Below are 22,810 nucleotides of genomic sequence, written 5' to 3' on the forward strand. Positions count from 1 at the left end.
GGCCTACAAATTAAAGAGGTAAATTTGAAAGAGCTGCAAAATTGTGATCTGTTCTGCAAAATTGTGATCTGTTCATTGCTGCTTGACAACAGACACCAAGCCCTTCTAAATTAATCCTCTAGTCACACATTTAAAGCTGTGTAAATTCTCCAGGACTATAGAATCCATATGGAAATTATTTTTGGTTACATACATGAATTTAAAGGAATAAAGCCACAGTCATACAGTACACAATGGGCTGTACGCAAAGAATTTCAGAACATACTACAAAGGTCAGGGCTAGCAGTACAAACCAGCTAAACACCTGCTCTACCCCAGCACTCTCCATCCTGACCAGGCATAATCCCAACCACCACAGCTGAAGCCAACCACAGCTAATTACATCAAACATGTGCTCCTGACTGTACGAAGCTATGCAGTCCCTCCCCTTCGGGAAAGATTGAATTTCACAGCCATTTAAATAGCAGAAAGAAAGTGAAACTTGACTGTGACTCAAGCGCAGAGGCCCGGCTGCTGCGTGTGGCCGCGCCCAGGGGGTTCAGATCTGCTGCGGGGGCCTGGCAGCTCCTGAGCCAACGCCAGCGTGACGAGGCAGAGCCGCGCCTGCCAGTCCCCCGCAGCAGGTGAGCCCCCACCGGCCTGCTTCTCCGGGCGGCCCGGAGGGGCTCTCCGCTGCGCTACAAGGCGGCGCAGCCCGCATCCCCTGCATCCCCGGGCAGGGCAGGGCTGCGGGTCAGCACCGCCGCTGCCCTTCGCACCTGGCCGGCCGCCCGGGAGTGCACGGACCGCCGGTGACTCAGCGGTGCCCCGGTGACCCCCTCCCGGGGGCGGCGGCGCCTCGCCAAGGCTCTGCCCCCTCCCTTTTTCCCTCCCTCCCGCCCTCCCTCCCGGCAGGATCATCCCACCCCGCCGGGCGGTCACCTCGGCAGGAGGAGCCGCCACTTCGCCTCCGCTCCCGCAGAGACCTGACAGCAGTCAGCCCAGCCGCGCCGCGCCATGCAGGCAGGGAAGGCAGGCGAGAAGAAGCGGGACGCCGCCCGGCCCCTGCAGCTCACCATGAAGAGGGGCTACGAGGTGCTCCGCGACCCCCACCTCAACAAGGTAGGGGCGGGTAGGGCAGGTGCGCCCCTGGGCGAGGAGGGCTGCTGCCCGAGCGCTCGCCGCGGCCCCGCGGGTGCCGGACGGTGCCGCCGGGCGCTGCTGCGGAGCCGGGGCCGCCGGGCCGCCTGTCGCTGTCGCCACCTGTCACGGCGCAGCGCCCGCCGGGCCGGGGGCGGCGGGCGCGGGGCAGCGGCACTTCCTGCGGGCCCGGCGCCGCTTCCTCTTCCTTCGGGCGGCGGGGGGCGGCCGGCGCCCTGCCCGCTCCCGCCACACCGGCCTCGGGCCGCGGAGCCATCCCCGCTGGATCCCCCCGGGGAGAGGAGCTGCAGCAGCAGCAGCACGGGGAGGAGGATGCTGCTGAAAGTTATCCGCTCGCATGCGAGTTCCTGGTGCCGTGCTTGTGTTTGCCCGGTACCCTCCTTTTCCAATCCTCTTTCCCGCGGATGCCCCACCTCCTTTCCTGCGGGCAAAAGTGGCTGTTGGTGCTGTCCTGCGTTTTCTCCCCTGGCAGGTGGAACATGTGTTTATCACCTCTATTCCACTTGGAGCTCCAAAATGCAACTGCAGCTTCCTCCCCGCTCTGCATCAGTGAATGCAGTCAGCTTTGCTAAGGGATGCCATAGCACTGCAAAACCTTCTTGATGCATTTCTAATTTGCTTAAGAATGATAATTCAGCTTGATAAAATTTTCTAAACATGTAAAACTAGTCTGGGAAAAACAAAGCTGAGTAGACAAGTGTTTGCACAACTGCCTTGATAAAGATGCAAAGTTCAAATAGGAAAATAATTAAATTGGCATGATGAGCCCTGAGTTTGCTGCCAAAATGAAAAATGCTTAAAGATAGATAATAAATCCCACCTAGCACATAAAGCCTTGGTCAGGCCGTTGCCTCCAAATTTCACCTTGCCCATTACCTGGAATAGTGCTCTCACTTGTACATCTGCATTAGAATGCATATGCAGTCATTTTGCTTATTGCTGAGTTGGATAAATTGACAAAAACTACATCTCTAGTTTTACTGGATAGGCTGACTCATCGCTAAAAGCTCCATGTATTAGTTAGGTGAATAGTGCTTTTATTAGTCTTGGTGCTTGACTACAGAGTTTCCTTAGAGGCTGTCTGAAGCCTGTTTGTAGGCCTGAGAAGGTCTCCTGAGGTCAGGTTAAAGGAAAATTAACCAAAAAAATAAAACTCTCAAGGAGAGGCTGTTTTGCTTGGGGTTGCTTTTAAGCAGCTGTAATATTAATGGAAAAAGTCTGATTCAGCATAACCAGTAAGGCCAACCCAACAAAAAACTCACCTTGTTTTAAGAAATAAAAAGGGGCCTGCTGTAAAATGCATTGACTAAAGGGTAGTCAGAGGCAGGCTCATTGCTATGGTTTTCCCCTCACACACCATACCTCTTGCCTCTGGACAGCATACCATAAGGGTGGGTCATCAGATCAAGTGCTAAAGAGGAAGGGTTTTGCTTGATTTTAAGTTACAAGAGTTACAGAATACTCTGAGTTGGAGGAGGCCCACAAGGATTATCGAGTCCAGCTCTTAAATGAAAGGGTCAAACTGACAACCTTCATGGGTTGGCACCATGTTCTTCTTTATTCTTTCAAACCCTCTCAGCTGTGGTATAGCACATGTGTACCATAGAGAAGTGAAGCAGGAAAAGATGGTTGTTCAATACCAGCAACATCCACCCAGTGAACAGAATTCAATGTTAGAAATGCTCAGTTGAGAAATCTGGTCTTCATGCCTGTGAGAGAAGTCTGGTCCTGGTTTGGTAAAGGATAGATAATCCAGTTTTCTGTCCGAGACAGGTGATGTTTTTGTTGGTGTAGATGTATTACACCCTAATATCTGTATGTACACCCACACCCTAATAGGTATATATTTGATTCTGTATAGGTGCACTAAATTCAAGTATGTCAAGGGCATGGTTGCCAGTTTGATAGCTTGTGGCCTGCCTGCACACATGGAAGCTGCTACTCCCAGTTCACTCTCTGTTGCCAAGGCTGTTAAACAAGCATCAGATTGCTGAGAAATCAATTTGAAGTAGATAAAATATCTCCTTTAATGATTCTAAAGTACAGGGATTTTTTTGCAGTCCTGCAAGGTGCCAGAACTTTCTCCTATCTTGGCCTTGTCAAGGCATTGTAATTTTTCAAGATCAGCACTTTCTTTTGGAAATGGTGCCATTTTTAAGAGGCCTATTTGCACATATGTGGCAGAAGTAGACTGTAAGTACTAAATAGTGGTATCTAGCAGTGACTTGTAGAAAAAGAAGGCAAATTATGTTTACAGGGTCTCTTAAGACAGATACCATGTCAAGCAGGTAAAACTGAAATGTGCTGCAGTATGTGGAAGCTTGGGACCTCTGTCCTCAAATAATGCATTCCTTTTCTCGGACAAGTTGAAAATTTTACATGGAACCATTTATACTCTAACATCGTTAAAAACCAGATGTAAGAAGAAATAAGTGCTAGATTTAAAAAGCGAAAAACCCAACCAAAACAGAAAACCCAACCCCCAAACCGTATCTCCATTTAGGTGCTCCATTTAAGTGCCCCACTCATCGAGCAATAAAACTGGATTTCTGCTCATTCATACATTGCTTTTTATATTTAACCTTGACTGCTTGTGAGAGAAGAGGCTGTGTAAATGCCAGCGTAAACACCCAAATTTCTTCTCTTCTGCTTGGCCTCTACTTCTACTTGGATGGCAAAATTGATACCCTAGGCAATATAATTCTTAAATCCTGTATGTTTTACTATGTTAGTAATGCACAAACATGTCCAACCTCCACTGGGGAAAAGTTAAAATAAAAATGCTTGGTGGTTTTGTGATTTATTTCCCCTCCCTTTCCCCTGCCCCCACCCCGAAGCATTTTGGGTCACTGAGTGGTTTGTGCCATCTCAGCAGCAGTGATACATCAAAAATCATGACAAACAGTGGGTTGTAACAGACTGAATTTAATTACTTGAGGATGTGTGTCCAAGTCTATGGACAATAATTGTAATTCAGTTCATTGTCTGAAATTTTAGGCTGTTAGTGTTTAAAAGTGTATTTAGAACCTCACTGGTAATTGTCTGTCTTTTTCCCTTAGGCAACCAAACATTGTAAATAGCAATTACAAGGAAAGCAAACAGAGTTTCACTTCTTTTTACTGAAATAGATTTGGCTGCGAGTTGTATGCTCTTTAAGCTGATGAGCTACAGAAGTGTGGAAGTAATTTGCTCTTTCCCTACTGTAAATCTCATCAATGCTTTATTTAGTGTGCAAGTTTACAATTTTAAAGCACACAAATAGTTTAACACTACACTTCCATCTTTAATTTTTTGCCTTTTAATATTTAAGCAAATCAGTTTCCCATAAGCTGCTTATTTTCAGAATCTCAGTGTGAAGATAGACAAACATGCGTTTCAGTACAAAACTTTCCCAATAGCCTGTATTAGTTGCCAAGTGTAAACTCTTCCCTGATTGAGAAATGCTTTGTTTCCAGGCTGCTTTTGTATTCTTGCAGAGCAATTCAGTGAGCAGTAAATAAGTGATTCTATTAAATCTAAATGTTGGAGGGCACTTTCTCCTCCCCAGATGCCTAATTTAAACTCCTTTACTGAGTGACTGCTGCTGTCATTGCTGCGTATAATATGCTTGCAAGCTCTGGGTCCTTCTTTTTTCCTTTCCCTTTATTCAAGTTGCACTGGAGCGCTGGAGAATTTCAGAATGGACCGTCTGATAGGACTGCTGACTATCTGAGAGTTCCCAATGTCCATCCCATCTGCAGTTGCATAGGTGTTTTATCTTTACATCTCCTGGATGTGATGCTGGAGTTGACTGTCAGTGCATTGACTTACTATGGGATTTACTGTAGAAGAACTATACTGGAACAGAGCAAAGGTCTATTTGTCCCAATGTCTTCCTTCTGACAGTGGGTCAGCTGGATCCCTCAGGAGAGGCAGAAGAGTGGAGGATGTCTCTGGTGAATAATCAGTTCCAGACTGAGGAAATAAGCAGTTTATTAGAGGGTTATTAAGATATAACCTTGTCTTTCCTATCAGATTGCACTAGGTGCACTAATTTAATAAAAATCAATTGTAAACTTTTTAGTGAGATTCACGGACATTGCATTTTGCCCTACGTTTCAGACCGTGGGATGAGAATGTTTGTGAAATATAGATAGATTTTGTTCTGTATACAGCTAGTTGCCTCTCTAAAAGCAAATTTGGTTTTGAGAAAGTATAAACCTGTGATTGGATTGGGTGACATATAAAAAAAGGTGTTATGAATTTCACATTAGTGGGCAACCCCATAAAGGTCTCAGAAAACCCAAACCTCAGTAAAATAATCAGAAGTGTTCCAGTGAGATTTTCTGTTTGATGGGTAAAATAGAAGAAGCATTTATAACTTCCTTTAAATAAATCTATTCCTTTATCAAATACCAAGCAATAGAAGCCTATTTCTTCTTCTATTGATAATGTTAATATTTTCTCATCTAAAACCTGTGTGTGCCTTGGGTGGGTCCTCCGAAATGGCCAGTGCTTAATGAATGTTGCCTTTGCCTTAGCTGTAGATAGCTATTTTTGGAAGAAAGCTGATGATATTGGGAATGGAGGAGGAAAACACTTCTTTAAATGGCATATTAGAAGTATCCATAATTAGTAATTAATTTGTAAGGTAGATTCTTCTGGAAGTTACTTCATATTGCAAGGGATTATTTAATTTTAAGTGGTAGTAGGTATGATAGTGTTTTTTAGAGGACAAGGTTGTCAGCTCCATTAGAAAGTAAAAGTATAATTTGAGGAACTTTTTTTTAGTGTAATTGCTGATCACTCTTACTATCTTCTACTTTCTTTAACTTTTTCCCCTTTCAAACTTTGTAGTTTTTAACAGTAACAGTTCTTGATACTTATCCCTACCAGACCACATAACACAGCAATTCTGATCTTGATAGGGGTAAGCACATGTGATTTTTCAGGTCTTTGACATGAGCACATGGTATAGTTGTGCTAGCAAAAAAGTGAATAAATCTGGTCTTTGAAGCATTTTTGAGTGAACTTCTATCAGTTTTGCCTGTGTGTTTGGCAAACATTGCATTTTTCATCTGTCACTGGGATCTTCAACATTGGAGTTTCTGTTCTGTTGAATGGCAGCCTAAACCAGGAGGTTCTTCAAGTGTAAGGCTGGATCATACAAGAGCTGTTTGCTCTATAAGAATCAGCATCATAAGTTGCAGACTGGCAAAACTGCAGCCACCTTGTTTGCTTGGGTTTTGGGCAAGGGTGTGAGCTCAACAGTGGCTCACTGGTGAGTACCACAGGGCTGGGTAAGGAGGTTGTCACATTGGCAGTGTATTCCTCCTTCTTATGGTCACTTTCTTGTGGTGTGAGGGAGGAGTAGTCGTGCAGGATGTCTTTTATGTGACTGCTTTTATTTTCAGTATGATTGAAGGGCCTTTAAAATAAATTCTGTGCTTTTTCCCATCTTTCTTACTTTAAGGCAGGTTTGTCCTGCATACTATTAATAAGGAAAAAGTCTTTGAAAAACACAAAGTATTTAAATCAGATTATTTTATCACCATCTTCTATTTCATGTATACAGCTCACAGCAGTCATTGCCTCCAATATTTTGCTCCTGACCTAGTAGGTAAGTTGCTGTGGTTGGTGTTATGTTCTTTTCTTCCTTTTGGCCTCCAGTTCTTTGCTTGCAGTTATGAAGCAGAATGCTGAGACAGCGAGTTGGGAACAAAGTTCTGTGACTTGAATTCAAAGCAAACAAAATGAAGGAGAAAAAGCAAAGCAGTAAGCTATATAGCAGTAATAGCAACTGAATAGTGCTATGAGTTGTCACAGGATGCTGAAACCTAGAATTGTTTTGCTGCAAAGCTGCTTTGGGCATTAAAAACAGTTTTCAGTTGTGTAATTTTCTTGTGAACTTCAGTAGTTGAATACAAAATAGACCTTTTTACTTTTGATTGAGGAATTCTATGCCCATTGGTTATAAATGCTATTTGAATAGAAACATTTATCTTGGCACAGAGTACCTTGTAAGCAGGATCTCTGTATTTAAAATGGGTTAAATGTGCCTTTCTACACTAAGTTTTATAGAGATGCTGGCTGGAGAACTTGAGTGGCCAAGCACTTGTTTTTTTAATCTGACTTATGGATGCTGACAATAAATAGGAGTAGAGTTCACTGAGAAATTTTACTTCTGTCTAGGTAAAATAAATTGCAGAGAGTATTTGTGCTTTCTGCAGAAAGCATGTATTTCAGTACAGAAGTTCTTACCTTGCATTCTGCACTTTATTTATCCAATTCTGCTAAACCAGTGTCTTGTATAGAGCTGTTGCTGAAAAAAATAGAAGTTGTGGCCGTAGGAGGCACAAGGTTCTCTCCCCCAGCCCTGCTTGCCTTGTCGAGAGGAGGAGGAGGAGAACTGTGTGTGCCAGCAGTGTTTCTTATTAACCCATGACCCCAGATTAAAATGTGCCATCTTTGCTTTGTCATGCTTTCCTTCCTTGTCTGCTCAGGTGGGCTGGATTTGATTCATGCCTTGCTTCTGGCTGCTGTTCCACAGGCCCACAGAGGTTGATGCAGAGTTTCATGCCAAAAGTCTCCTTGCTCCAAGCTCTGATGATTAAGCACACTGCCAGTGTGCTAAATATGTTACTGATGGAGGTCTGAAACAGAGTATTAATACCCTTCAGTTAGGTCCATCATTAAGTTTTTTCCAGTTTATAGCTGAGAATTTTACAGCAGAATAGCTGTTTCAAAGAAGCTTCGAAAGCATCATTTAGTGGAGGGCATGATCCTGGGATTTCACTTTAGCACATGGTTCGTCCTTCTTGCCAGTCTGAAAAGCTCTTGTGAGGTGTCATTTGTGCTCACCTGGCTGGGGCAAATGAATGGAGGTTGCCTGTGTGCTTTGTGGCCCATCATGGCTGGAAGACTCTGCTGGAAAGGGCAGAAGAGAAAAGAAATAACAGTATTAGTTTGTGTGCCTGTCTAATGAGATTGGTTATACAGTAATAAAGTTTGTTGGTAGTAGGCCATTAGTTAAGTTTTGTTCCAATGTTCTTGTCATTGATGGAGAGGCTTTTCTCTGTATTTTGTGCCCAGACCAGGCCTGGCCCATGACTGGGAATAGTTTTACAGAAATTATCTCCATTGTCTGTTTAACACAGCATCAAGGAGCTGAATCTGGTATAGGAAAAAGGCAATAGAATGTGAGTAGTATCACCAGTCTGTAATATATGGTAGCCAAAATTTTGTACAGGAAGCTGCGAAAAAACATGACACAGCAACCATTTATCTACAAACTAGAACAGGTGGGACTTGGAATAAACTTCCCCATAGACAGCTAGAAGTAGCAAGACTATGCATTAAATTGCAAGAGACTGCAGAAAGGCTTTGGTGCTTCCAGGTATTTTATGTGACATAAGAATTCAAATATTTAAACAGAGATGCTGATGATTTCTAGACAGAGGCAGAGGATGAATTTGGCTTGACACTAGAATATTCTGCCCTACCATTCAGGGAGGAGTATCATAGAGAATCACCAGCACTGCTTTTAGAAGGGCTTGAAGTCATGAGAAATCTATCTTACCTGAGTGATATATTAAGAAGTGTTATTTACTGTCAGTGTCCTATTCTCAAAAACTATGAATTGACTTGTGGTTCTGAAATTGCAGCTGTGCAAGCTCTCTGTCAAATGTGTTGTATGTCTGTTCATCTTCAAAAAAAAAAAATTGAAGTAATGGATGAAGTCAAGGAAGATAGGGTAGGCCATCTAATAGGTGCTTTAAGAAAATGTCAGAAAGAATTGTTTTTGTTAATATTCACCCTATGCAGCCTGCATATATTGAACATTTATGTAGATACTCTTTTCTTTACCTTTACCTTTCTCTCCTCAATAGCAAATCTATATCTTTAATTAAGAAGTAAATGATTCCTATCACACAAATTGATTCTGAATACCCATGAATTTACATTTCAGAAAAGTTTTTTTAGAATGAAATTATATGCTTCCAGAGTAATAAGAAAATTGCTGTGTAATTATGTGTTGAGTTATCATTATGACTGATTGTCTTGATTTCATGACATGCAGCAGGATATTAATTTTAAGATTGCCTCAAAGGACTGTCAGTATGATGCACATTACAGATAGCTCCAGGAGCTGGAACTGACAGGATCTCTCAGCCATGGGGAATCTAAGAGTTTGAACAATACTCACAAATAAGCTCATGACTTTTATGAAGATGATGGATTTGTATAGGAGATATTAGGGGAAGACCTAAGAACCTGATTCTAATACCAGTTTTAGTAGTGTAAGCTGAGAGTAAATGAATGGTAGAAGGTTTCAAGAGAAAAAGCTGCTGCAAAATTGGCATGAAATTAGCCCTGGTGCACTGATCCTTAAAAATACCCGAAAACCCAACCCATTGTCACTTGCAGAGTTTGTGCTCCTTTAACATCCACAGATTTCTAAAGCTTGTTTCCTAGCAGCCTGTTTAGAAGGAAATGTTGAAATAGTCATAGTTTGCAAGGTAAGTGGTTTTAGCTAGTCTGACTAATTTATTTCAAGTGATGAATATTATAGTATCTGATTTCTTGTTTAATTAAGATAACTTTAATAGTCCAAATCGTTGGGTGATTTGTATGAAAAAAAATGTTGTAGAGAAAGCTAAATTTGTTTCTGTTAAAAACAGATCTCTAATTTTGTCTAAGAATTACTTATGTGTATTCCTTGGTACACATTATTGTAGGAGTTAATGAAAAAATAAACCCTGAATTGCATGCATAAAGAAACACTTTCTGGTCTTAAGCTTTGCTAATGTAATTTGTTGCATAATTCCGGAAGCAAAAATCCTGCCTTAGAAGAAGGAGGTCACGGGGCACCCTGGAGGCAGTCCTTGCAGTGCACTGTGTACTTTCTGTTGAAATCAGTGTTTGGTATTTACTTGGATACTGTTAGTGCCTATTCCTGTGTGAAACACAATTCTCTGAGCAGGACCTAAATTTGTTTACAATGCAGAGGAAGCCGAGGAAGAGTGGACTACATACTTTTTGTATACGTGAAGAACACATAACATAGGACAGAAGAAAAGGAAGCTCTTATGATCTGAATACTTGTGACTTTCAGCCAAAGATGTGGAAATATGTCAGGATGTAGTTCTCTGTGTGAGAGCTCATAAAGCACATTCATCAGTCCTAAAATATAAATGAGGCATAGAGCGGCCATGCATTTTATTATTGCAAGTTTATACTTTGGTTTTTACTTACTTTATTGTTTGAGTAGCAGCTGTTACCCATTTCTGTCTTAGAAAAAAAAAATATCCCCTCAAAAACCAGAGTTTAATAATAAAACTAAATCACTGTTCTGCTTCTTCTTATCCCTCTTCTCATTCCAAATGGTTTGAAAAATTGCAAACTCCTTTGGTTCAATTTAACTTTGCTTAAATAGATGCAGTCTTGAATCTTCTGTTAGTATTTTAGATTCATCAGTCTTATTAATGAACTGTGTTCACCTTTGGAACAGAGCAGGTGCTATGAGGTATGAAATCATTTTGGTATCCAGTTCAGATTGGATAGCACAGTTTAGTTGACTTCCTTTTGTCCCTTATGAGTGATACCCTTTTAAGTTTGCTTTTGGCATAGAGTTTAGATAGTACTGCTCTGCATTAAAAGAACAAGAATTATTTTGAAATACATAATTCCTTTTTCCACAAAGGCAAAAATAATTCTGTCTTTTTAATGACCAAGAAAAAAAAAATCTTTGCCTTAAATCTGTCCTGCAAAGGAGTGCATAGTGGTGAGTATGAACCATACTTTAATATTTACAGTACTGGTGTCTAGCTGACTTTCCAGATTTTATCTTCTAGACACCTGACTTTAGAAAGCAGATTTATGTGTGTGGGATGTATTTACGAAAGAGACAGTAAAGCCTCTTTACCTAAATAGTAAAAAAGACTTCAGCATTTACAGATAAAAGTCAGAATAGAAGAACATTGTATTGTCCAAGTAAAATGAATAATGGAGTCTGTCAAAGCACTTAATGTTGGTTTGATTTGACTTGAATTTCTGCTATTGAAAGGTAAATTTATCTGCTACAGGAAAATGAAAAAAAATTGTGAAAATTAATTTCAAAGTTTTGATTTTGTGCTGTAGCAGTAGTTGGAGTAATTCTCTAAGGTCCTTAGTTTTTTGTAGCTTTGGTTTTGCCCAGCCATAAGCCATTGTTAAAAGTCATGTCCTAGGAGAAAGGGCTGGGGAAGACTGAAGAGCCTTCTTTCAGGGGATTAGGATTCAGGCTTTTGGACTTTCTGCAGGAGTGAGATCTTGCAGCAGTTTGTTCTTCTCTGCCCAGTCTTTTCAGTCTTCCTCAGATCATATGTTTTAGGTCACTGCTTGACATGTTAATTCCAAGTTTCTCTGAAATTGTTCCCTTGCTCTTGCTCATGGAGCTCATGTGGGACAGGTGTCCTTTCAATTCCAAGACATCTCTGTCTCAGTATGTTTCAATTTGCCTCTATCCCAGGAGTGTTTTACAGTTCAGTGATGCAAATTTATGACTTTGCTATAGTCTTGGGAGAGCATAAAATCAGTGTGGTTTATCTCTTTTTGTGTTGTTTCTTTTTGTTAAAACAAGAGTTCATGACAGATTCTCTAAGACTGAGGCTTTCTAATCGCATTGCTTTCTGTAAATGAAGTCTGTATAAAGCATTACTCTTTTTCATGTAATTTGGCATCTGCCTGTTTTTTTAGGCCATTCAAGTGTCAGGTAGAAAAAGTTTGCTAATTCTGAATTATGTTTTTTAATTCCTATAGAACATGCAAATTCTTAGATTTAGCACAATACAGTGGTTGAACTAAGTGCATTGATTGTAGGTGGGGATAAATAACTGAATCTTGGTGAGTCTGTGTAAAGAGGTATCTGAGAAAGTGTCTTACTGTACTGCAGTACGAAAAGGGCTTGCAGCACTCATCCTCAGCAGCTGCTTGAAAGGAGCACTTCATCTAAGCACAGAAAAAGTAGAGCATTTCACTTTGCATCTTACCTGGGGAAACATAAACAGTCTGGCTCTGTTTTGTAGCCACCGGTGTTGCATTTGCTTTAAGAGCCAAAGTGTTCCAGATCAGGAGTCTGTGAAACTGGAGCCTCTGTGCTCCTGCCAGGCTGTTTGTGGTACTGAGCTCTTGTGTTTCTTGGACTACAGGGATAAACTCCAAGTAGGAAATAAAAAGTGAGTGCTTTCTTCTGAGGTGTCATTCTTTTGGAAAAAAACCCTCATCCTTCAAACTAATATTATTTCCTAACTTCTTACTTTTGTGTAGTTTATGGCAAGAAGTAACTTTCTTCTGGTTCTGTAGTTACCAAGTCCTCTAACTGTTCTGCAGTAAGGAGTAAGTGGGTAAAGCACAGTAAGAAGAACAGATGAATATAGGAATTATCATACAGATGTCATAATGCACCACCAGCAATTTAAACAGTGTGTGTGGCTGACAGACACCCTTTCTGGTTTGCTTTGAGGTACACTTGACAAATACTTAACAGCTTTCTTTGTCTTAGTTCAGAGCTATGCAATGTGTATGAGTACACACATTTTCCCCCCCTTAATTAGTGAGCTCTGCTTCATCAAGAGAGACATAATATTCTAGTAGGTTGGGCACTGGACTGGAAACTAGGTCATGCACTAAGAATATTAAATCTTAGTCATTTAGTTTTCTCATCTGAACAGGCAAACAGCATTTGAGAAATTTTCAGGATGGAAACTAGTATGAAGTACTTTGTCTTGTATGATTAGTCTTTTTAGATAATGTTTGCTACGTTGTCTTTATACTGCTATGATCTAGTTTCTGTTTACACTTTCTTTTCTTGGTGGAGGGAAGAATCTTCTAGTTTTTGCAGTAATCAGTCAGGAAGCTGATAGCTCTTTAAAAGTCACATCTAAGTAGACCCATGTTGAATCTGTATAGTCCTGACATATTTTATCCATGTCCTTTTACCTTCTGCTATATTGCAAATAAAAGTAGAGAGGGTATTAATTGATATGCAGTCTCCTGCACAGTTTCCTAGACCCATGAAAATCCATTAGACAGGACTGCAAATCATGGCGTGTGCTGAATGCTTTGGGGGGAAAATGAAGATCTGAATAGGCAGGAAGAACTCATCCATCTGTGTAGCTAAACCTGCTCCTGGCTTCAGGCCACGCTGTGCCACATGCAGATTAGTTCCAATTAGATGAAGTGGTAGATGACCCTTGGCTGCCTCCTCTAAGCCTCCTGGTCCTGGGCAGCATTCAGAGGGTTGCTTCCATTCCAGCTGAATAGGGAGAAGAGGTGAGAAAGTGTTCAGTATTTATCACCTGAATGCCTGAGGAAACTCAGGTCAATACTTTCTGCAAGAAAAGTATTTTAACCTCCAGCTAGGTGCTACTCAGTAGTTTTTAACTCAGTGAAACTTCACTTAAGCTAGAATTCATGTCTCCAGGACTTAAATGCATGTCATGATGTGAATGAAGGCTGACATTCTAAGGGTATATTTAGCTGTCTAAAGATGTTGCTAGCTATTGAGTAGACAGAGGTCATACAAATCTGGAACCCACTATTTTCCCAGACTTAGGAATTCTGATGTTGATTCCATAGAGAAAATGTCCTGCATGGAAATTGTGTATAAAGGCTGAATAAAACTGCCTTGTATGGTGGAGCTGACTATTACTGTCAAAGCCATCTTTCTAAATTTTTTGATTGTTTCCTGAAATGTGATGACAAATGCATGCATATGTCCTCTAAATGGGAGCTGCAAACATTTTCTTTATGTATGAATTCTTACGATATTCTTGGAAATCACACTCCTGTAGTGATAATACCCAGCAAAATAAGATTTTCTTTGAAAGATAACTCAATGAAGGTTTAACAGTTAGCAAAATTAATCTATTTTAACATCAAAATATAGAATTATATCTTAATGCTCCCGTATTTTGTAATAATTTCCTAATTCAAAGCAGATCTATTTTTTTTTTCTGTTAAGGGTTTCAGCAGTGACCAGAAAGCCTACATGACAAATTAATATCTGTGAACCTAATCCTGAAAATAATTATATAAGTAGCTACAGAAAGGTAATGCTTGTCTGGCTGTGCTCCAACTTGCCAGCAGTGCAACTCTCAAAGTATACATGGTAAGCATTTTTTTTGTCCCTGAAAGTACTTACATGCATCTATTTACTTAAATACAAAGAAATAGTCTTTCAGCTACCATGAGGAAATGTGGCACATGCATAAAAGCTCCATTTATTTTGTACTGACCTTTTACTTACACTTCATTACTTTACATAGGCAAAGCTGCCATGTGGAGAACAGAGCAATAGGGCAGTATTAGACGTACAGCTGTAGAGATCCAAAGCTGGATCTGTTATGGTGAGTCTGCTCTGCATTCCCTGAATCTATTGTCCTCAGCAAATCTAATTAATAATAAAATAATCGTGAAAACCTCATTAATCTCGTTTCGAGTGTTGTGCTAGCACTGTGAGAAATGCAGCTTGGCTTAAAGGTGGTATGAACAGGAATTTTTCCTACCTGTCCTGTCCTTTCTTCACTTCACATTATATGTTATTATAGGCAAATGGATTTCTGTTTCCAACACAATATAAATATAAATGTTTTCCAACACAATATAAATGTTTGCAGGAGCAGAACCTGTTCTGGCTGGAAACTTCTTTTGAGTCATAACATGAAGAGAGCCTCAGTGTCTCCAGACTGTGTATGCTGCTGTTCTGCTCTGCCTTGAAATGAGTAGTTAAACGAAAATGCAAGTTAACCATTGAGTGGTTTTGTTAGATGTGGCATATGGGACTGCACTATTTGAAGTAATGACAACAGTATGTCTTGGTTTTAAAAGAATACCTACTAAACAAAATTACTCCCCCTCTTGTAGTTTTCCATGCTAAGGACCTTGCAAAGCAAGTATTTTTATAAACCTTTTTCATTATTTAACTTACCCAGGTTTAGCAGTGCTCTGACATATTATTTGTATAATAAATTTTTCAAAATATGTTAGTTTAATTTTGGGGAAATTTTTTTTGTGTGTATGTTTATTGTGCTGCAATTGGCCTATCTCAATAAGGCTTTCCGGTGCTTTGGCCCAGATTCATCTGGCTTACACAGATATGTGAAACCCATGTGTGTTCATTTTTTTCCCTTGCCTGACTCACAGAGTACATCAGCAACAGCAATAACACACACCAATTGAAATGAAATTACCTGGCATTCCTCAACATTTTCTGGTAATAAAACCTGCGATGCTTCTTGAAATTATCCTTTTTTCTATGAATATTGTTGTCTGAATGCTGCTTAGTGAAAGAAGCTTGTAATATCACAGGGAGTGTGGGTGAAATGTTACAAAACCATAGTGTAATTCCTATCAGAAGGGACCTCAGGATATCTCTAGTCCAACCTCCTGCTCAAAGCAGGGTCAGATATGCAGAGAGAGCAGGTTGCTCAGGGCTGTATCCTGTCAGGTCATGAAAACCTCTAGGATGGAAATTGTATAGCTTCTCTGGGCAACCTGTGTACGTGGTTGTGCTCAGGAGGAATTTCTTTTTCCCTTCTGTTTAGTCTGAGCCTCTCTTTTATCTTATGCTTGTGTCTCTTGTCCTTCTGCTGTGTATTGCTGCAGAGGGCCTGGCTCTGTCTTCTAGATTGCCTCAGCATAAGTGCTGGAAGGCTGCTATTAGGTTCCTCCCAAAACATTCTCTTTTCCAGGCTAAACAAGCCTAGTTCCCTAACTGGGGATGTGCTTCAGCCCAAATCATCTTTGTGGCCCTTTGCTGGAGTTGCTCCAGTTTACTGATGTCTTTCCAGTATTAGGAACCCAAAGCTGGACTCTGTAGTCTAATGAGTGCCAAGTTAAGCAGTATGATCATTTCCCTCAGCCCATGGCATGTTATGCTGCCACTGATACCATTGGCTGCCTTTGCCTGTGCACACCGGTGACTCCTGCTCAGTTTGCCATCCACCAGGTCCTTTTCGACAGACCTGCTCCTCCCCAGCCAGTCAGTCTGTCGCCAGGCTGAATCACTGCAACGTGTATTGTTTACTTGCTGGGTTGCAGCATTTTGCATTTGTCCTTGTTGAATTTCGTAATCTTTCTGTCAGCCCATTCTTCCAAGCTAAGTCCTTTGCATGGCAACCCTGCTCTTTGGTAAAACCACAGTTGCCCCTGTTTGGTGTCACCTGCAAACCTGCTGAGTTTGTGCTCCGCTGCCTCCCCAGGTCATTGATAAAAATGTTAAATAGGACAGACTCCTGCAGCACCCTTACTGGGAGGTGCAGTGTAACCCATTAACTGATTCCTTCCCCATCATCCAACAGCAGCTTTTTACCCATCTGGTTGTCCATCCATCTACACAGTAATATCACAACTTAGGTGCATGGATTTTTTGGGATACAATTGTCAAAGCCTTGCTTAAAGTGAGGTAAATTTTGTATTCTGTCTTCCTTTGTCTGTAAGTGCAGTCATTTTTACTGTAGAAGGCAACCAGGGAAGATTTACCCTTGGCTTAAATCCAGTCTGTAATGTCCTAATTGCCTTCCTCAGTTCTCTTAGGATCTTGAACTGTCAATGACAATGGTCATTTCACCTAAGGCTGGCATTGATTATTATGTCTCCAGTCAGGTCCTCCTAAATTGTGAAAAGCCAATCCAGTTCTGCATCACCCCTGACTGGCTCACCCAGTATCTCCTGTATCATCTCTTACACTTTCCAGTAATCTCCTGGATTGTTTGTGACCTGTGATGTTGCTCTTCTAGCAGAAATGAAGGAGATTAAAGGCTACTGTAAGAACAGAGGACTGTGATCTGGAGACTTACCTTCGACATACTTAAGGAACAAGAGCAGTTTCTCAGCCTGATACTTGATTACTATTATTGCTACCTGGCTACAGTCAGAGATTTTAGTTACCCAGCTAAGCATTTATATTTCTCCTTACAAAAACAGCAGGAGGAGAAAGAAACGTTTGCATACACTTAGCCTATGTACATGACCTCTATGTCAAACTTGTACATTTTGTTGAATAGGAGTCTCTTAGCAATATTGTACAAGTTTTGAGATAGTATTAGAAAAGAGAAGTTACTGTGTTTCTGGTCCCCCCTGCTGCTATTTGTGGAATTTTGAAAGTGTGATTTTTTTATTTTGGGTGTGATTTTGAAATTATCACTTCTGTAAAGGAAATAGAGAGTAACTAGGGCAGCCCCTCAAGAAGCTGGGGAGATACTTAATCAGTCAAACCGAAGGTAGTGCTTGTCTCTTTAGAGTTCAATCTGTTTGTGTAAGTAGCTGTTGTGGGGGGAAGGTCTATCCTAGAACCCTCTAGTTCGCGTCCCATCCTGCTCTTTCTGGCCTGAGAGGAGTCCATCTGGGTTAATAGGAAATTCAAGGAATTCTTCTAATAACTACTAAGTGAACAATCCCATCATCATTAAAAAACTTAATTTCACAGATTAAGAGAGAGCCTTCTGGCTGGGTCTACAGAGCAACTAAGCTGTGATGATTTTATTTCTTTTATTTTCGATACCCCAGTTGTTTTTACTCTCCTCAGCTCATTTAGGTCTCTCCGAGGTTTTGGTGCATGGAAATTAAACTGCAAGCCGCAGTCCAAGTGTGCTGCAGAGGAGACATAAAGGAAAGGTGTGAAAAGCCTCCACACCAACTGTTTCAAGCTGCCTTCTGCTCCAGTTGAGTGAATTGTTAAAGTAGCTACTACTTTTATTACTAAATAAATACAAAAGCTAGCAATGGCAACTTGAAACTCTCCTGGCTAGCAACCTACAGGTAGGCTGCTGTAATTGAGAGTTCAAAGCATGTGGAACAGATGGTCTGTCTTGCTGTCATAACTGATTTTACTCACTTGGAAAAGGGGGCAATTGGTCTTGCTAGAATTCTGTCTCTGATTTTTGGAATCTTAAAGTCTCTGTTTTTCCTGTCCATTTTCAGCTTCCAGCTGTTTCTACGCCAAGTACTTTTCTTAAAGATGTTTTACAGCTTTGGGGTTTGCTTGGATTCTCAGTGTTTTCTGGATGCCCTAATACTAGCCTAGAAACAGACTCAGAGTCACAGAATAATTTAGGTTGAAAGGGATCCCTGGAGCTTATCTGGTCCAGCTTTTTGCTCAAAGCAAGGACAGCTTTAAAATACTGCAACTTGTGTGAATGTGATGAAAGCAGATCAAAAGGAGCCTGGTGGACTTAGAGGAAAGGGGGATGCCTGTATGCTTTTATCTTTGGGTTCCTTTAAAAAGCTTCTCCCATTGCACTGAATGTTTGCTGAGTATGCTGTCTACTTCAAAAGTGTAAAGCAACCTCTGTGGCATTTACTGGCTAACTGACCACCTCCCTTATTGTGTCTTAGACCTTCAAACAAGCTGGAGCTCCACAGGCTTAGCAATCTTGGTGACTAGAGAAGAAACTTGTCTGCTAGAGGTTTGCTAGCTAAGGAGTTACAAGAGATACAACTAAACCATAAAGTTTGGCTGGTAATAAAGAAGGCATATTGGGGCTGCACTTGACCTAATCAATGATAATAGAGTAGAAATAGCAAAAAAAAGAAAGCCTTTGTGAGTCAGAATCTCCACTGATGAGGAACTTCTTCAGGGAGAAAGCCAAAATCTGCTGCTGTAGTTCCTCTTGGAGTTACAGGCTGTTTTTTTCAATTTGCAGTTGTTCTGAGTCATGTGCAATTCTTATGACTGCACAACTCAGAATAATTTAATCATATTATTCTTGCTTATGTTAACGTGTCAGTGGAAATCTAACAAGTACGTAATAAGAAAGAATGTGACATTTTTCTTTATTCTGTTGGAGACAAAAACTGAACACTTGCTGTAGCCTGTGGTCATAGTAGAATAGTTTCCATACCAATCTCTTACCTCTTAATTAAAGTTATGTGCTTACATGCATAGATTTGCAAGCAGTATGCAAGTAGTCAATGCTGCAGTTCATGGCCTGTATTTTCAATAGCAAATAGCATAGATCTGTAGATGAGACACCCACAGCATACTGTGTCAAGGATTTTTTAATGGGATTTTGAGGCTTGGAGCTATTAAAAAATTGTTTTATTTTTTTGTTTGTTTTATTATGTTTTCTTTCATAGGGAACAGAATATTTGTGATGGTTTTTTTGTTTTTTTTTTCCTTTTACTTTTGAGCTAAGTGTAGTCTGGTCCCATGAACCAAATGTCTGCTTACAGCTCAGGCATATTAGATGAACTCCTGGAACCTATCTTCTAATTGCTTTTTATCCAAAAACAATTCACTTCAAGTGCTCCAAGACTGTTCCACAACATGAGCAAAATACAGTGAGTGGTGACAGCCAGGAAATCTGATTCAAAAGACTGCCTCATGTCCAAGCAAAATATCTAATTTGCATGCACCTGAAATGTATCATTAAGAAATAATGGATTCAAAACCTTTAGTTGTTGAGGTTTAGGCAATTCTATAGGCCCCAACATGTTTTAGTGCAGTAAAAATGTTTCATTATATTTTTTAAATGTACACAGATGTATGCTGTGGTTTAAAACCACGCAAGAGAAGACAATAGCTTTTATGGAAATTTCACTTTTATCAGACAGAATTGATGATGTTGCTGTGGCTCAGAGTTAGTGCTGTATATACTGTAGTTTGTTTCTGCTTGAGCAGCCATCCTTCTCATGACAAGGAAGTGAGAGAATTTCACCTATAAGTAAATCAGATCAGTGAGATTAGACATGTACCAAAATGCAGGCAGCACTTTCTTGGGAGTGTCCTGTCATTTCTCTTCCAAGCTGTCATTTCTCCCAGCTGAGTTGTTAAAACTAGCAAAGGCAACTTAAAATGCTACTGGCTTACTACCTGCAGATAGTTTGCTGCAGTTGAGAGAAGCATGTTGTTTCATAGAGTGTAATAATGAAAGAGTGAAAAAATGGACATTTAGACTTGCCTATGTACAACATGCTTTTGGTTTTTTCTGCTTTTACTTAGAAATAGCTTAGAGGAAACCTTCTGACTTGGGAGCAGTGCTTGCTCTGTGGGAATATAAAATAGGGTCTAGTTGTTAAAAGCCATCAAAAAGTTTTTGCACTCTGAGTCAGAGTAATATTTCTGCTGCCCTTACTTTACCTGGCATTCTAAAAATTAGGTGGGACCGAATGACCATGGCTAGTAGTACATGTAGTAACAAACAGTAATCAAACCTAGTGCTGAAATTCCTGCACCTCTTACCAGTGCTGGATGATTATTGGTATCTTCCTGCCTAATGTCTTGATAAACTACTATTTTATACAAGACATTAAAAAATTAAATAGGTGACTGTCTTTATGTTGTTAATCTGGTAGTATCATGTTCTAAAGTCTGTCTTGCTATTGCTTAGTGCCAATTTAGATGCAAACAGTTGCATCTGATCTAGAGTTCAAATGGGAAAGAGTATAGCAGCCTTACTCACCCATTGCTGACCTGCTTCCAGGATCCCAGTCTGTCTGCAGCTCCTCATGCTGGCAGGAACATACAGTATTTAAATTCCCAAACTCTGCTGGTTTTGAAACCAATTTGTAGGCTCTCTTTTTTTACATTTTTCTACTTATTGATTCAAGGCATAAACCCCATGAAACAAATGAATAAAGGGATCTTAGAAGCTTGTTTTACCAAAATGTGGAAATGAAGAACAAAGAACCAGCATTTTAGGTAAACAATGTTCTGATAGCTTTTAAGACCATCTGCAGGCCATCTTTTCAATGAAATCTCATAGCATGGGAAGTGCAGGAAAAAGCATAGAACAGTATTTATATTCATTAATATTGGTGATCTATCCTCTGATTTTTATTTTGGTTCACTGATGTGTGTATACGTAGGAAAAAACTTCCAGAGTTAAAACTGTATTAGACGTATCACCTGGAAATTGTTCTTGCATGGTTCTGTAAATCTTTCTGATGGCTAGGCACTAATCCTTGACAAAATTTAAAACGTTCATTTGTAGGATATAGAGCAGGTCTGAATAGGGGTTTTGAAGTAGGTTTCAAAACCAAGGCAGAATACAAATTGTGTACAGCAGCATTCCTAAGTGTCCCAGCCTGAAAGGTTTCCAGAAAGTTTTTTTTATTGTCAGAGTAGTTAGGTTTTCTCTTGTATTTCTGGAAGAGAAAGCTGATGAAGTGATGTGAGAATCACCTCATTCAACGGGCTGGAACACTTTGGGTTTTTTAGCTGTGTTCTACTGGGACAGTGTCCTGACGTTCCGTTTCCCCTTCCCTGCTTCAAAAATGGCGTGTGTGATGTTGGTCTCTGCTCTGCCTCAGCAAGGAGAGTAACAACACTCATAATTTCAGACATGGTACTGCATTAACAAGGGTTATATATTAGTTTCCATTTCATTTGGTTGCAACTGCATGACCAGATTGAAACGGTTTTTTTGTGTATGTATGTGTTTAAAGGGTGGTTTGCAGAAGCTGTTGAGCAGAAACAAGCTACACAGACCAAAATTATTTAACCAGACTTTCTTTTTTTTTTTTTTTTTTTAAATTTTTTTTATTTATGGCAATCATGTGAAGAGCTCTGGAAGGTTCTCTTGGGGAGGGATGGGTGATGATTTTGTGGAGGGCTGAACAGAGGCTCTGCCGATGCAGCTGTGTCAGTAGAGCCCTCTCATGGAGATGGGATGTGTGCCTGCAGCAGGAAGTGTTTTGTCAGCATAGCTTTGCTGCTGTCTTAGGGAACAGGAACTGATCTTCCAAAAGCATTCTTCTGTTGGCACATCCAGCAGGGCTGTTGCTCATCTAACTGCTTGGCTGGAGTTTGTGATTTCCTCCATGCTATCCAGCCTGGCACAACCACCTCTGTTGGCTTTATGTGGGCTGGTTCTGTGTTGGACGAGAGCAGCATAGAGGTCTGCCAGGTCTTGATATCTGCAGAGTCTGAGCTGAAACAATGTGAGAGAGGGGTCTCTCTATCTCTCTCCCTGCCTCCCTTGCTGAAAATTCTTACCATCTGTAGTGTTTAAAACTATAATAGTGTTCTGAATTACTTTTCTGCATGCAGATGAAAATGATCCCTTCTGGAATTCTACCTAAAAATATCTTAATCAACTAACAGTTACTGTAGGGAATTATTGTTGTACTGTGGAAATTGCAGCTGTTTAACAACACAGTATTGGTGGGTTTGGTAATCCTCACAGAATCAGTGTACTTTATTGTTTCTGCAGCACCCACTGGCTATTTTCTTTTTTCTTAGACCTGTTCAAGGCTTGAAATTTAACTAAAAAATTTCCTCCAACAATGCCATTTTTTTACAAAGTCAGACTTTAGATTTTGTTTCTAATTTGTCAAATAATGTGAGTATGCACATTGTAAAAACTAAGAAAAAAATTATCTGTCTCATTATCTAACACATATACTTAAACAAAAAAATCATGTTGGGACTGTAAGTATTTCAATGATCTAACTTAGAAGCAATATTACATATCATTAGGACAGTATAAAGAACAAAATAAATCTATATTTCAGCCATTGGTAATTTACATTAAACTATGGATAACATGATATTGTTAATTAGAGAAAATGAGATTAGATTAATCTGCCCACTTTTCATAATCTCAGCTAAAAGTTTCTCCTGGAAGACCAGCAGATGCTACCAAAAAATTGCCTCAAAATTGAAAAATTTTATTCAAATAAACACAGTAAAGCTGATAGACATTTAATA

General features: G+C 40.3%; 1 protein-coding gene across 1 annotated transcript in view; it reads left to right on the top strand.

Moving 5' to 3' along the window:
- The first annotated feature begins 888 nt into the window (after positions 1-888).
- ME1 (malic enzyme 1) overlaps positions 889-22,810 on the top strand; it is a 155,030-nt gene continuing 133,108 nt past the window's right edge. Inside the window, exon 1 of the mRNA XM_085056428.1 lies at positions 889-1,101. Within this exon, the coding sequence (XP_084912554.1) occupies positions 997-1,101 (105 nt within the window). The 5' untranslated portion in view covers positions 889-996. The remainder of the gene's footprint in view (positions 1,102-22,810) is intronic.

Source organism: Lichenostomus cassidix, chromosome 3 (genome assembly GCF_008360975.1).
Source record: "Lichenostomus cassidix isolate B80296 chromosome 3, HeHo_3.0, whole genome shotgun sequence".
Classification (NCBI taxonomy): domain Eukaryota; kingdom Metazoa; phylum Chordata; class Aves; order Passeriformes; family Meliphagidae; genus Lichenostomus; species Lichenostomus cassidix.